A 15,698-nucleotide genomic window follows, 5' to 3' on the forward strand; every position below is an offset into this window, starting at 1 on the left:
CATGCTTGGATCGTGGCTTCCGAATGTGGCGGCGCTCTGCTAGATCAGAGGCCCAAGATGCGTATACAAATGTAGCTCATTTTGCTTTTTGTTGGCTCCGGTGTTTTGTAATGAGAAATTGATCGGCGTTTTGCCGACCTGTGCATACACATTTCACATTTTCCTTCTTCTTAGTTGAGCTAGCTGGAGTTCAGTTTATAGTGGAAAATTCGATTTTATTTTGTTTTCGTTTCTGTTTCTGCAAAAAAAAATGGCATGTCGGCCCACGGCCACTTGTCAGCCTACCCTGAAGCCTCGCCTCGACGGGTCGCACTCTCCGGTCTCCGCCTCCGCTGCGTCAAAACATCAAACGGCTTGCGCGCGCAACCCACCAGTCCAGTGATCCACCGCAACCGACGCCGCCGCCGTCGCCCGAATGTCCGTCGCTGCCGGCGTCGCCCTCGCCGTGGCCGACGCCGTGTGGGCGCAGATCAAGGCCGCGGGACACGCCACCGACGAGCACCTGTCCATGTAAGTGAATCCAAACAGGCCCGGCACCGCCGCGGCGCCACCGTCTCGCTCGGTTGTTATTCATGCGCGCCTCGCCGTCTCGACCCCCTGACCGGTTCTGGCGTGCGTGCAGCCTCGACCACCTGTTCGGCAAGAACATGCTGCGCGCCTGCAAGATCCTCGACGAGGGCGGCGTCCGCCGCGTCACCGGCGCGCCCAGCGGCCGCTCGCTCTTCCTGGTCTGCTCCTGCGCCTTACCTTTCGGTTCCCACGGCTGCTCGTGCTGTGGCCGAGCCAGCAGGCGATCGGCCGGTTGACGACGGCTTGCTTTGGATTGGCGCTGCAGGTGATGGGGGAGTCCAAGAGGAAGGAGGAGTACATCTGCTTCCCGGAGCACCTCTGCACCTGCTACTCCTTCTTCTATGACATCGTCGGCCGCGGTGAGCAGCTCTGCGTAAGTGCCGTCTCTGTTACTTCGTCCGGCCACATTATTCACCGAGCCTCGTGAAATTCTCCATTAGAGGAATGGATGTATTTGGAATCCAAAATAAGCATTGCGCTGTTACAGGCTTACAGCTGCAATCGGTAGCTCTTGGTTACTGGGAAATCTTGTTTTGATTTTGGGTTATTGTTTTTCTTCTTTTCAGTGTAAGCACCAGTTGGCAGCGCGGCTCGCAGAAGCTGTCGGCAAACACCAGGAGATGGAGGTGACTGATGAGGAGCTCGCTCACATGCTTGCTAACCTCTGACTGCTTGAATATTTAAGTAATGCACAATACATTTATGAATGACTGTCTTTTTGGGGGTTGTCTCACCTCTGCCGTTCTAAAAGACTGAATTTAACTTAATGAAGTGTTCTGATCATCATGGTAAGGTCTTTCTGAGTGCTATATAGGCTTGGCAATCCTTTCGCTGCAATGTTATGCCACATTGATTGTGTGTATAGAGATAGGAAAAGGGTGTCCAAGAAGCTGTGGTAAAATCTGCAGGGTTAGAATATTATCACCTTATCTCTTTTCAAGAAACCAGTATCACCTTCTTTTTCATTGTATCAGTCTATCAGATTACAAGAATGAGGAGACATGTATGAGACCGTGAAATCATTGAGTTATGTGAACTGATCAATGAATTGAGATGATTAATTTTTCTTTCATGTCGAGTTAGTCTTTTCAGTCCTTCAACACATTACAATATTTTCACAAGATAACCTCTTTTCCTATGATGCTTTTGTATAGTGATGCTTGGGTAGCAGGAATGTTGATATGATACACAATGACCGTATGTTACAGAGTTCCTGCTATTTGAACCTGAGGGTTCTGGCATACTACAGTAATCGATATATTCCAGTCTACTGCAGTAAATCATAGTTAATTTTGCAAATGAGCATCATGGTAATAATATCTGAGATATGGATGCTAATACACCTGATTAGCTAGTTCCTGGACCACATGTTTTACTGTATCTGAGTACCTTTGATTTATTTGGTGAGAAGATGATGCCCTCAGCTTAATACGTTGAAGTTTATTTTTCAGATTTGGTGAATACCACGCCTTTAAAAACCAGCATAATTAATACTGATGAATATTATTAAGCTTACAAGAATGTTGTGGTTTATCTATGATATATGGCTACTGAATTCTAAACGTTGAAGACAATAACACCGGAATCTTCTAGCTTTGTAGTATATCATTAATGAGAGAGCCTACTGAAAATCATATAATATCAAAATAGTTTACGGAGGTGGCTTTCCAGAAGTACATGTGATGTATTTCGGAGACATTAGTTTCCAATGATTTTGTGAGCCAACAATTTCTGCATATACAGTGTAATCGTTGGAAGTGTTCTCATGGAAGTTTGTAGTATACATTGTAGCCAACAGTTGTGGTCACCCCGTGTTTCCATTTCTAAATATTTCTTTTGGCATCTCACATTCTCACCTTTTCTCTATCCCCTTGCTTGTTTTTATGCTTCCACAAGAAGATTCCTATGCCATGCACTTGCCTTTAGCATTAAAATAATGGGCTTTTGTTCTTTCCACATATGCATCCATTGATGTGTCGATTTATTATTATTATTTTCTTCTGATTCTTCCACATTACTTTGCTTGTATTCATGCACACTGATGAACCAATTAACATCCTGTCTTTGACAAGAATACACGTATTCACATGTATGACTTGAGATATGCAAATGCAATCTTTAAGGTTGCAGCTGTTAGCCTTTATATGATGATAGTTCAATACAACTGGTGTTGTTTGATAGGCTCCAAAGTCCAGAGAGCATTCATGGTTGCTAACAAACTTCTAATGCATAAAAATGTTTAAGTCTTTGATAAAGCAGCAAATGTGTTGCATGTAGTTTATCTTTTGAAACAACGTTTGGTGATCAAGTGAGGCACATAAGTTTGAATTGGAGTCCTTAGAGCAACGATAATCACCACTATGGTGCTGACTAAAGTTTGTTTCTTATCTCAATTATAGCTTAATACTGATCGGTGGATTGTATGTATGGTTCCTACTTCCTAGTAACTAGATTGAAAATTACTCAAGTTTAAACTTGTTACTCTTTACCAGGTATCACACATAGATTATTTTTTTCTATTTTTGAGACTTGTCTGAGAACTCACTTGCAACTGTGGGTACAAGTTTGGAATCTTATTCCCTCACCTCAAAAGATGATGCAAAATATTGACTTCACAGAAAATGTTTATACATGGAATTATGGATTAGAAATTACAAATGCAGGCTCAAATCAATATTTTCCTCTGGTTGCTTCATGGGCTCCTGAAGACTTGCTTTGAAGCTCCCAGGCCACACGAAATAGGCAGCTTCCTCTACTGCAAAAGGCATCCTGTTTCTCATTTGGCCGTCATGAAATCTTGCAACAACAACAGCGGCCCTTTCACCTTGCGCAGTCAGAATTGTGGAGTGGGGGCTGGCCCTCATAGGTTGGATGAAGGAAGCAGCTGGAGGAAAGCGTATCATCAGTTGCTGAAAGCTTCGTGATCTCCTGGCTGCACACCTTTCCTTCTTGTGTGCATTCTGGTGCCCACCAAGGGCCTGCGAGCTGAAGAACTTCCTCAGGCAGTAGTTGCAGGAGAACGTCCGTTGAGGGGTGGCCTCTGGAGGCTTAGCTTCTTCACTTCTCAGTGCATCAAGGCCCAGCTTTAGCCATGGTGTCGGTGTACTATTGTCGGCGCGACCAGCTTCATCACCTTGGCTAGCTAATTTCTGCTCTTCTGCTTCAGGTGCTCTCTTCATTTCTTTCTTTGTTGGGAGTGGTGCAATAGAGGATTGCTCAAGGTTTGTGTTATGATGGTAGTCCTCTCGCTTGCTATAAAAAGGAGCAAGGGTCTGCAAGTGGCAATAATTCAGGGGAAAAGGCAAAAGTTTCCAGGAGTTTAAAGTGGATCAGGATATGCTAGTTTGCATGCCTATCTATCTTCCTAGTTTGCTTACGTACCAGTTTCCTTGTCGTGGTGGTCAGCTCGTTGGCTTTTTGTTATCCCGTAAGGTGCGTCTTACATGTATACTGTCCCGTTACGGGAAACTTCAGTTTCTTATCTAGTTCTTTCCTGATCAGATATGGGCCTATTTCAGGTACCAATGTTGCAGTACATATCTCTATGACGTAGTACAGTTTGAAAAACCTCATAGTATGATTGACCATTTTCTGATTTGCTCACCTGTCATCTAGGAATCCACTGTTCATGTTTGTATATTTCCTTACCATGATTAGTTCGGAAATGTATGCGGAAAAGAAGTCTGCTACGGCCGAACGGTGAAACTGCCGTCTTCTTTTTCGCTGCTGGACTTTGTTCAGCGTCAATAATGAAGTTTGCGTGGATTAACCCCATTTAATATGAACCCTTTCCAGTCGATTAGTTTGATTGACAATATAGCACTCTCAGTTAAAAGTGCTACAGCCTAGATATTATTTGTTCAAACGTAGTTGTTGCTTTTTTTGATTTGAGGTCATCATTGATCTTATCTCATGCACGTTCTCTCTTTTTGTCTCTTGAGGCTCAGGCATGGACGGCGCCTGGCATTCTCTATCTAGCCCTAAAGCTTAGCCTGCATCAGCGGCTTCGAAATGACTTCAGCTTGAGTGCATCCGCCACTCTTCGGCACTCCCCGAGGTAAACACGCAGGAGCTTTCTGCCCGGGAACAAGTGGATGGTCATGATCCACTCACAGCACAATGATTGTACTTATTTATTCTGTATAGTGATACATGGAGGAGCACTTTTGAGTTTTGACTGCTCGCCTCGGAGACAACTGGGCCTATATGATTGTGATCCATGGAACTGGACCGCTGCTTTCTCTCGGGTCACAGTGAGGGGGAGACGTGAGGTTGGATGCTGATTGCGCCTGGTGGATTGGTGACTCTGGCAGCCTGATCCGGGCGGGGTAGGGAGGGTGCAGTAGGGAGCGCTGCGCCGAGGCAACAGGATTCGTTTTGTTCGACGCTGAGAAGAATTCTTCAAACCCCGGGTGGGCAGGTGGGACGACGGCCTGGTCTGTTATACGTCGCTCTCGTCCCTGTTCGCCCTGCCTCATACCTCATCTCGTTCTGCAGTGTTGCGGCAGGTTTTCGTTGATCCATGCGACTATGGACGGATCCCGTTTCCTGTGCCGCTACATCACCTTGGTGACTTGATGTGTAGTATCTTTTGATGTGTCGTGATAATCTCAAAGGTCTGACTATATCTCATTTAGATGAGAGATAATATCTCACATCTAAGTATGACATCAGCACCATCTCACCTTGTGCTTGTTTGTTTGTTTCTTTTCTTTTTTTGTCTCCTAATTTTATTCTCGCAGCTTTTTCCTTGCTTTATCTCGTGTGCCTGTGTGTCACAATTAACTACTCCCTCCGTTTCTAAATACTTGTCTTTCTAGAGATTTTAACAAATGGCTACATACGAAGCAAAATGAGTGAATCTACACTCTAAAATATGTCTATATACATCCGTATGTGGTAATCCATTTGAAATCTCTAAAAAAACAAATATTTAGGAACGGATGGAGTAGAAAGCAATTGCTTGCATCGCTTAGTCCTGGGCTGTCCATTCTCCAGATTCTGGAACGATGTATGGAACAGATGAAGCGTATATATGTGTGCATATATAGACAACCACCATAATGAGTGCATGCATGCATGCATGATACTCCCTCTGTTCCTAAATATAAGTCTTTGTAGAGATTCCATTAGATGAACTACATACGGAGCAAAATGAATGAATCTACACTTAAAATGCATCTATATACATCCCGATGTGGCTCATAATGAATCTCTATAAAGACTTATATTTAGAAACGAAGGGAGTAGCTTTTTTTAGGGGTGCATGATACCTAGCCAGCCTCCATCTATCTCACGATTCAGCGAAGATTTTTAAAACCTTCTAAGTACCAATCTGACAAATGGATGAATGATCATGTTTGGACAACGTTATGTTGTAAACATGACTTATATAAAAAAATAAATAATAAAATTAATTTTTTTCATATTTGTTTATTTTAATAATGTAATGAAATCATACAGAAAAGTTTGTAAATTTAACAACAGCACATGAATATGAAACAATGTTTGCAAATTCTAGAAAATGCTCATGAAATAAAAAAGTTATTTTAATTTTGTTGGTGAAATATTTTCTTTTGAATTTTTTAAATTTCATGAATTAGAAAGGAATTAACAAATTTTAAAAATAATGTGAATTTAAAATTTTAGTAAAAAGTGCTCATGAAATTTAAAAATGTCTACGCGGCAAGAGATCTTGATTTTTTAAAGTTACAAACATAAATTAAAAAACCTTGGTTTTAAAAAAGTTAAAAAAACATAAATTAAAAAACAAAACCTTGACAAGAAAGAAGGTGGCCCCCAATTGCATATCGGGGGGGGGGGGGGGGGGAGGAGTTGCAACAGAGACAGAAATGGCCGCCTCCCCCTATGGAAGGGGGCGCTTACAACTAGGACACAAAAAGGTGGGGCCCCAATGGCATGTCAGGGGTGTAGTTGGACTTCCAACTAAGAATAGAATGGGTTGCGGCCCAGTTGCATGTTGAGTGTGGACTTGCAACTAGTATAGGAAAAAGCCCCCCCCCCCCTGCCCCAAATTGCATGTCGAGGGTAAAGTTACAACTTGGGCAAAAATGGTCCGCCCCTAGTTACGAGTTCAGGATGGACTTGCAATTGGGACAAAAAAAGGTCGGCCCCCGGTTGCGAGTTGAGAATAGACTTGCAACTAGGACAAAAAATAGGTTGGACCATAGTTGTGAGTCAAGGGTGGGATTGCAACTGGGACAAAAAAGGTCGTACCCCAGTAGTGTGTATAGGGTGGACTTGCAATTGGGACAAAAAAGGTCGGCCCTAGATGTGAATTGAGAATGGACTTGCAACTAGGACAAAAGGAAGGTCGGGCCCCAGTTGCGAATTGAGGATGGACTCACAACTGGGACAAAAAGAAGGTCGGGTGCTAGTCGTGGATCGAGGGTGGGATTGCAATTGATACAGAAAAGGTCGGGCCCTAGTTGTGAGTCAAGTGTGGACTTGCAACTAAAAAAGGTTGGGTCCCAGTTGCGAGTCGAGGTTGGACTTGCAACTGGGAAAAAGGGTCGGGGCCCAGTTGCAAGTCAAGGGTGGACTTGCAACTGAGACAAAAAAAGGTCACACCGCAGTTGCGAGTCGAGGATGGACTTGTAACTAGGACAAAAAAAGTGTTGGACCCCAATTGCAAGTTGAGGGTGGACTTGCAATTGAGGGAAAAAAGGTCCGATCCCAGTTGCGAGTCAAGGGTGGACTTACAATTGGGACAAAGAAGGTTGGGCCCAGCTACGTCGACGATAGACTTGCAACTAGGACAAAAAAGGTTCACCCCAGTTGTGAGTCGAGGTTGGAATATAAATTAGGAGAAAATGTCGAGCCCAAGTTGTGAGTTAATGGTGGACTTGCAATTAGGACGAAAATAGTCGGGCCCCAGTTGTGAGTCTCGGGTGGACTTGCAATTGAGACTGAAAAAGATTCGTCCCCAGTTGCGGCTTGAGGTGAACTTGCAACTGTGACAAAAAAAGTTAGCCCTCAGTTGCAAGTCGAGGGTGGACTTACAACTGGGACAAAAAAATTCGGGCCCAAATTGCAAGTCGAGCGTGGACTTGCAACCGAGACAAAAAAATGTCGAGGCCCAGTTGCAAGTCGAGGGGTGAGATTGCAAGTGGGACAAAAGAAGGTCGGATCCCAGTTGCAAGTTTAGGGTGGACTTGCAACTGGTACAAGAAAAAAGATAGCGTCTATTTGGTGGTGGACAGTCAAATAACAGCGATGCAAAAAACCATGAATTTAGAAAATGAAAAATAAAAAAATGAAAAATAGATAAAAATAAAAAATCATGAATATAAATTTTTTTTGGATTTGAAACAAAAGAAATGAAATAAGAAAAAAGGAAAAAAAGAAACAAATAAAATAAAATAAAAAATAGCTTGTGGCGCATCCCACGCCAAGGCAACGCGTGAGGGCCATGACATGTTGCGAGTCAAAGGGTGGGCTTGCAACATGGAGAACTATGAGTTGAGCATGGACTTATAACTGGGACGACTATAAACTATGAGACCAGTTGCGAGTCAATGGTTGACTTGCAACAAAGATAAAAACAAATTATGATTCCAGTTGTGAGTCAAGGATGGACTTACAACTAGGATGAAAGACAAAAACACAAGCCTAGTTGCGAGTCAAGGGTGGACTTGCAACTGGGATAAACAAATTACGTGATACGGCTCAAATAGCTTTCAGTCGATTTTGTGGGATGTCCCTGATCTTTCACCGGCGCAAAGAGCTAGCAGAATATACTTGATCGGAAGTAGATGAACTAGAGCAGATGTGTGGAAGAACTTGGAGTAGATGGATCGTAAGTAGTAGACGTGGTGTAGTAGTACTAGAGCTAGACTAGATGGATGGATTATGCTAATGATGATTAGTGGCGGCGGCGGCGACGACGGAGTAATTAGCAGATGAGAATTAGGCACCAGCAGACGGAAGGGAAAGAGATGAGATCGATCCTTGCAGGTCAAGAACTAAACTAACTAGTGCCCTGGAAATCAAGTCGCCGGAACACAAGCAATCACGAACCAAATTATGCAACGCAGGAAACAGACTGCTTCATCATTAGATGCATCTGAGATTATTTTCCATAAACTAAGACCTAACTTTTACATGGCCATATGGCCTTTATTTATAAGCACACGCAGGCACCTAGGCTAAGCCCGTAACTAACAGAATCACAAACCGGACTCAACAAGGAAAAAAATATAAAGCATCCAACTAGGATATGTCTGGGACAAAAGTTACAAAACTAAAAACTAGGAGACTTTTACCTTCACGTAAGCTTGCTTTCCTAATTAGAGTTGTACAAGTAGTTGCATGGAGTTCTAAAACAAGGCTCCACTTCATCTAAAGGAATTAGCTCAATAGGCATCTCACCAATACTTGGACCCCTGAATAAAATGTCTTGTTTTTGACTTCCTTGGATATTTCGTGAGCAAGGCATGGAGCCTAATATACCTCTTTGATTTGTTGAATGCAACACTTTCCTTTGACGTAAAGCAGGCACAATATATTTTGATGTATTATCCTCACTATCAGAGTCTCGTTTCGAAGGTATCTTATTTAGCACCAATGGTGAAACAACAATATTACCTAGGGTGACCGCATCATCCTCTCCCCCTTCAAGCGAAACCGTCATCGGTTTCGGGGCGGTCTTCAAAGGCTCATTGCTTAAAGCAAACACATGATCAATCTTGATAGCATTGTTACCCATAGGTTGCAGCACCCATTTGATGTCAACATCTCGGAACACATAAGTGGTAGACCTCCCCTCATGTATAGCATTGCGATCATATTGCCACGGACGACCCAATAACAACTGACACACATCCATTGGCACAACATCTCAAATCACCTCATCGTAATACGTGCCAATATTAAACTTTACGCATACCTTGTGAGTCACCTTCAAACGTCCAGAGTTGTACAACTACTCAATGCAATGTGGTTGCGGATGTGGCCATGCCTTCAGTCCTAAAGCATCCACCACACGCTTGCTTATGATGTTGGTGTAGCTCCCTCCATCAATAATCAACTTGCAACACTTGTTTTTGATCTTGCATTGTGACTGAAAATTTTTCCACCGCTGTCCCGAACTTGGAATTTGATCCTCTTTAGCTCGCTGCACCATGATGCATGGCAGATCATCATAATCTAAAGGATAGCACATGATAGGATTAGATTCACTTTCCCCTTCCTTGGGCTCATCAGACTCTGAGTCAGTTTTGTCTTCGGAAACATATCCATCATTAACAAGGAGCACTCTCTTCTTGTTCGGACAATCAATGCGTTTGTGTTCCTTACCGCCACATGTGTAACAAATAATCTCACTAGTGCGCATAGCAGACTGCGCACTTGAATCATCCCTTGAAGCCACTTTGCTCGCGGCCATAGATTCTTTGCTCATCTCCTTATGATCGGTAGCAGCTGACCTATAGGATGAAGCTGGCTTGACATTATCATCGTCATGCGAATAGGAACGTCGCCCCATGCTGAAATTGGTGCGGCCTTTGGAAACTTGCTTGGCTTTGGCTTTGACCCACTGTTCGGCATGCTCCGCTTGATGAAGAAGCTCTTGCATATCATTATACTGCATCAAATCAACACGGTCACGTATATCCTCATTCAGCCCCTCAAAGAAGCGTGTCATTGTTGCATCATCAGACTCATGCACATTAGTTCTGATCATCAGAACTTGCATCTGTTGGTAATACTCATCCACCGTCATGTCTCCTTGAACAAGACGTCGAAGCTTTGTGTGTTGCTCCTTCTGAAAATAAGCTGGCACAAAGCGAGAATGCATTGCACACTTCATCTCACGCCACGATTCTGGTCGTGTGTCATTGCGGTTGAGTTGATCCCACCAAATTAATGCATAACCTGAAAATACAAGAGAAGCAAAACGAATCTTCCGCTCCTCGGATTAACGGTGGTTATCAAAAATCTACTCCACACGCATCTCCCACTCAAGGTACTCCTCGGGACTGGCCTTGCCTGTGAACGAAGGTATAGTAATTTTTATTCTACCAATACCTCCGTCCTCGTCCTCATCACGATGCCGCCTTGGTCCATCATCACGGGGATGAGCATCCTATCGTGGTCGGTGAGGCAAGTCACTGCGAGCATCAGAACCATCCTCGAACTCAGCATCATTGTCGTCGTTGGCAATGTCCGCGTCACGGACGTGTAGAGGTGCTTGCTGCTGTAGGGCATGTTGTGCCCTCGCTGGAGCAGCCGCGCCAGTTGCCCTTGCCTCTAGGCGACGGAGCGTTGCCTGCATGGCCTGTAACCCGTCAGCCATCGTCTCGTCGAGGGCCTTCATGCAGTTGTCGAAGTGCTGGTATGTAGCACGCTTGCTTGCGGTTGACATCGTGCGCAGTGATAAACCTGGCGCTCTCTGATACCAACTAATACGTCTCAAATAGCTTTGAGTCGATTTTGTGGGATGTCCCTGGTCTTTCACCGGCGTAAAGAGCTAGCACAATATACTTGATCGGAAGTAGATGAACTAGAACCGACGTGTGGAAGAACTTGGACTAGATGGATCGGAAGTAGTAGACGTGGTGTAGTAGTACTAGAGCTAGACTAGATGGATAGATTATGCTAATGATGATCAATGGCGGCGGCAACGACGACGGAGTAATTAGCAGTTGAGAATTAAGCAGCAGACGGAAGGGAAAGCGATGAGATCGATCCTTGCAGGTCAAGAACTGAACTAACTAGTGCCCTGGAAATCAAGTCACCGGAACACAAGCAATCACGAACCAAATTATGGAACGCAGGAAACAGACTGCCTCATCATCGGATGCATCTAAGAATATTTTCCATAAACTAAAACCTAACTTTTACATGGCCATATGGCCTTTATTTATAGGCACACGCAAGCACCTAGGCTAAGCCCATAACTAACAGAATCACAAACCGGACTCAACAAGGCAAAAAAATAAAAATAAAGCATCCAACTAGGATACGACTGGGACAAAAGTCACAAAACTAAAAGCTAGGAGACTTTGAACTTCACGTAAGCTTGCTTTCCTGATTAGAGTTGTACAAGTAGTTGCATGGAGTTCTAAAACAAGGCTCCACTTCATCTGAAGGAGTTAGCTCAATAGGCATCTCACTAATACTTGGACCCCTGAATAAAATGTCTTGTTTTTGACTTCCTTGGATATTTCATGAGCAAGGCATGGAGCCTAATATACCTCTTTGATTTGTTGAATGCAACACTTACCTTTGACGTAAAGCAGGCACAATATACTTTGATGTATTATCCTCACTACCAGAGTCTCGTTTCAAAGGTATCTTATTTAGCACCAATGGTGAAACAACAATATTACCTAGGGTTACCAAATCATTACGTGCCTAGTTGCGAGTCGAGGGTGGACTTGTAACTAAGACAAGTATATAAAACAATGATATGACTTGAGAGTTGAGGGTGGATTTGCAACTGAGACGGAAAACAAAACATATCTCAATTGCGAGTCGAGGGTGGACTTCCAACTGGGACAACAACAAACAATGGGCCCAGTTCCGAGTCGTGGGTGGACTTGCAACTGGGAGAACAACAAGCTATGATCCCAGTTGCGAGTTGAGGATGGACTTGTAATTAACACAATTATGAAAACATTGAGCCCAGTTGCAAGTCAAGGATCAACTTGCAACAGGGATGAAACAAACTACAACCCCCGTTGCAAGTCAAGGGTGGACATGCGATTGGAATGAAAAAACAAAAAAACACATGCCTAGTTGCGAGTTCAGGGTGGGCCTGCAACTGGGAGAACTACGAGCTAAGTTATGAGTTGAGGATGTACTTATAACTGGGACAACTACAAACTATAAGACCAATTGCGAGTCAAGGGTCGACTTGCAACTGGGATAAAATAAACTACAACCCCGGTTGCGAGTCAATGATGGACTTGCAACTAGGATGAAAGACATAAACACAAGCCAAGTTGCAAGTTGATGGTGGATTTGCAACTGGGATAAAGGGTTGTGCCTAGTTGCAAGTCGACGATGCACTTGTAATTGGGTCAAAAAAATATAAATGTCAGACCTAGTTGCTAGTGAAGGGTGGACTTGCAACTGGCACTAAAAAAGAATGGCCTAGTTGCGAGTCGAGGATATGCTTGGGGCAAAGGGTCATGTGCCAGTCGCAAGTCAAGGGTGGACTTGCAACTGAGACAAAAATAAGGTCAGACCCAGTTGTGACTCAAGAATGGACATACAACTGGAACAAAATAAATCAGACCGCAGTTGCGAGTCAAGTATGGACTTGCAATTGGGAAAAAATGACCAAATTGCGAGTCCATGATGAACTTGCAACTAGGACAAAAAATTAGGTCAAGAACGGTTGCAAATCAAGATTGAGCTTACAAATGAGAAAAAAATATGTCCAAAATTACGAGTGGACGGTGGACTTGCATTTGGGCCAGAAAAACATGTCGAGTCCAACTACAAATCGAAGGATGGGCTTGCAACCGAGCAAGAAAAAAGGTTGGACCAACGAAAAAAATCCAATGCTCGACTTGCCCCTCCTACTCGTGTCGGCTCTACAAAAAAAAACAAAGAGGGATGGAACGAGAAAGAAAGAAAGAAGGCAACAATGGAATGGATGTTATCAAGAAACATTGACCAGAATGAACATGTCTCTTGTAATTCTACCATGCAGTCGGTAACAAACAACAACAAAAGGCCATGAGAACCGTAAGGAAACAATAAAAGCATACCGAACAACAAATGAGCCTAAATAGACCAATAACCCGATAAACTGGACATCATGACAACGTGGCCTAGAAATAACACAACAAAATGGAGTCCCAGAATGTCGCGAGTAATGAGCCGAAAAAGTGTAGCCAAACTGGTCAACAAAAGGACGCGCAACAAACAAATAGCAACCAACAAAGCGGGGGTGAGCGCTTGCATCAAAATTATAGAAAACTAAATCAAATGGTGGCAAAATTAGATGGGACATCATTTCGTATAAGAAAGATATTCACGAATTTAAAAGATCTTCGAAAAAATTTAAAAATATATTTTCAGTTTTTTATGAAAATATTCAGAAAAATATTTTTCACGAATTTGAAGAAAAATAGAATAAAAAATAAAAAGGAAATAAATAAAATAAAAACAGACACAAAAAGAAAAACTGGATATATATATAATTGAGAAAAGAAAGAAAATTAAAAGGAACAAAACAGAAATTTGTAGTGGAGGAAAGGGAATGGGACATGGAAGAGAGAGTGACAATAGAGAGTGAGAGGAAATCGATCTACACTGTTGGTTTCCATGGATTGGCGTTAGACTTCCAAATCTCTACAATAAACAAATAGACAAAAAAACAAATGGACAAAAAAGGGCCGAGCCCATCCTACCTGCAAATGGATTACAGTCTGATAGAGAAAAGAAAGAAAAAAGGCCGAATGAATGGTCGTGACAGAGGGAGCGAAGCGCACTACAGAACACAACGACCTGAAAGCAGACTCGCACGAGATTTACAATACAAGTAGATCCAACGGTCTACAATTTAGATGCGAGATAGCTATTTCACATCTAGATGTGAAATAGCAATCCCGTAATCTCAATAGGGAACACGACTTTTTCAGACTCATAACTCCTCGGGCATCTTTATTTGCCTGCATCGTTTTTATCACTTTGCATATTTGTCCCAATTGGACCTGATTGAGCAAATACATACAAAAAACTAGCATCCACACATCGTTTGGTTGCTTGCATACCTCATAGCCTAGCTGCGAAGACGATAAAGGGTTTCCCCCACTTTAGATTATAGAGCAACCATCCGATACAACGAGCTTACTGGAGCCGCAACACAAACAAGCCCAAAAAAAGGAGAGAAAAAGAGAAACAAGTGCCGACAACGACAGATCGATGAAACAAAGATGGCCGGCGACCGCTGCACCCTCCGGAGAAGTACCACCATGCTTCTAGCACTCCGAGGCATCGCCTTCAAGAGGGAATGTGACGACGACGCCAGTGCTGCCCGGACAAGTCCAAGGGTTTCCCCCGATACGTAGAGGGCAGTGGGGAAGGGGTATATCCGACGCCCTTCAGGAAGGTCCGGCGATGCTAGCAGGCGTCACCGCATCGGTGACGGACGAGCCACCAGGGATTTATCCCAACCCAAACAACGGCCACCACCTCGGACGATCTGGAGTGCTCCACCAGAACTGTCGCCCACCAGCATGTGCCACCATGGTCACTGAACCATCATAGCCATCTCTCTGAGCCACCGACATGAGACCTGGAGGAGGGATGAGGAGCCAACGGGCTCGGGGGCATCCGCAACTCAGCCGACGGGAGGGGACTACCACCGCCGCTGCCGTGGAGCCAACCGATGTGACGACAGGGGCTTACCAGGCCCCCATAGGCCCACCCAGACCCCAAAGGATCCGGATAACCCCTGCCGCCATGCTACAGCACATCGACCGACGAAGCCGCCACCACCTGCAGCCCCCGACACCGCGCCACCTCCACCAGGGAGCCACGCCGCCGTGCGCCGGAGTGCCGCCCCGCCCCAACCCAGATGGGGCCCAGATCTGTGTGGAGCGGAGGCCGGCGGCCAGCCGCACCAGCATGTGCCCCGCGACCAACGGCCGTGTCGCCGCATCAGGATCGCCCGCAACCCATGGACCTCGCCGCCAAGCCACACCATCACCAGCCGAGGAGCACCGCCGACAACCACCATCGCCCGAGCAGGGGGGCTGCGCACTAGGACAGTCCGACCCGCTGCCGATGGCACCACGCGGGCAAGGCCCGGTGGCGTGCACTGGTGGCGGCGGGAGTAGGGAGGAGCAAGGGCGCGCGCTGGAGGGGAACAGGGAAGGTGCCCCCGGTCGCCTTGCTAGGGGACGCGAGGGTACGGGGGAGGGGGAAAGGGGGGGAGGGAGGGTGGGGGCGAGAGCGAGGGCTAGCGGTGGCGGGTGTCGGCCGCCGCGGAGGCTACCCGCGATGGGGGTGCCGGCAGCGACACAGGTGAAACCCTAGCGGAACCCTCAACATCATCACAAGAGAAAACCGCCTAGCTGCAAAGAAACACAAGTCACACTTGACTTGTGGGATTGTTCAGACAGAAACACAAGTCATGTTGTTTGGTAAGA

The 15,698-nt window shown here is 44.9% G+C and overlaps 2 protein-coding genes across 2 annotated transcripts; one reads left to right on the forward strand and one right to left on the reverse strand.

Moving 5' to 3' along the window:
• Positions 1 to 120: 120 nt before the first annotated feature.
• Positions 121 to 1,642, forward strand: LOC123188078 (zinc finger SWIM domain-containing protein 7). The gene is made up of 4 exons (XM_044600112.1): positions 121 to 510; positions 623 to 728; positions 836 to 943; positions 1,137 to 1,642. The coding sequence occupies exons 1-4, from the start codon at positions 416 to 418 to the stop codon at positions 1,236 to 1,238; spliced, it is 411 nt and encodes a 136-aa protein (XP_044456047.1). The 5' UTR covers positions 121 to 415; the 3' UTR covers positions 1,239 to 1,642.
• A 1,484-nt stretch (positions 1,643 to 3,126) lies between these two features.
• LOC123188077 (zinc finger protein 7) lies at positions 3,127 to 3,830 on the reverse strand. Its single transcript, XM_044600111.1, has one exon. It carries the CDS (start codon positions 3,747 to 3,749, stop codon positions 3,222 to 3,224), a length of 528 nt encoding a protein of 175 aa, XP_044456046.1. The 5' UTR covers positions 3,750 to 3,830; the 3' UTR covers positions 3,127 to 3,221.
• Positions 3,831 to 15,698: the final 11,868 nt, after the last annotated feature.

The sequence above is a fragment of the Triticum aestivum genome, chromosome 2A (genome assembly GCF_018294505.1).
Source record: "Triticum aestivum cultivar Chinese Spring chromosome 2A, IWGSC CS RefSeq v2.1, whole genome shotgun sequence".
NCBI lineage: Eukaryota > Viridiplantae > Streptophyta > Magnoliopsida > Poales > Poaceae > Triticum > Triticum aestivum.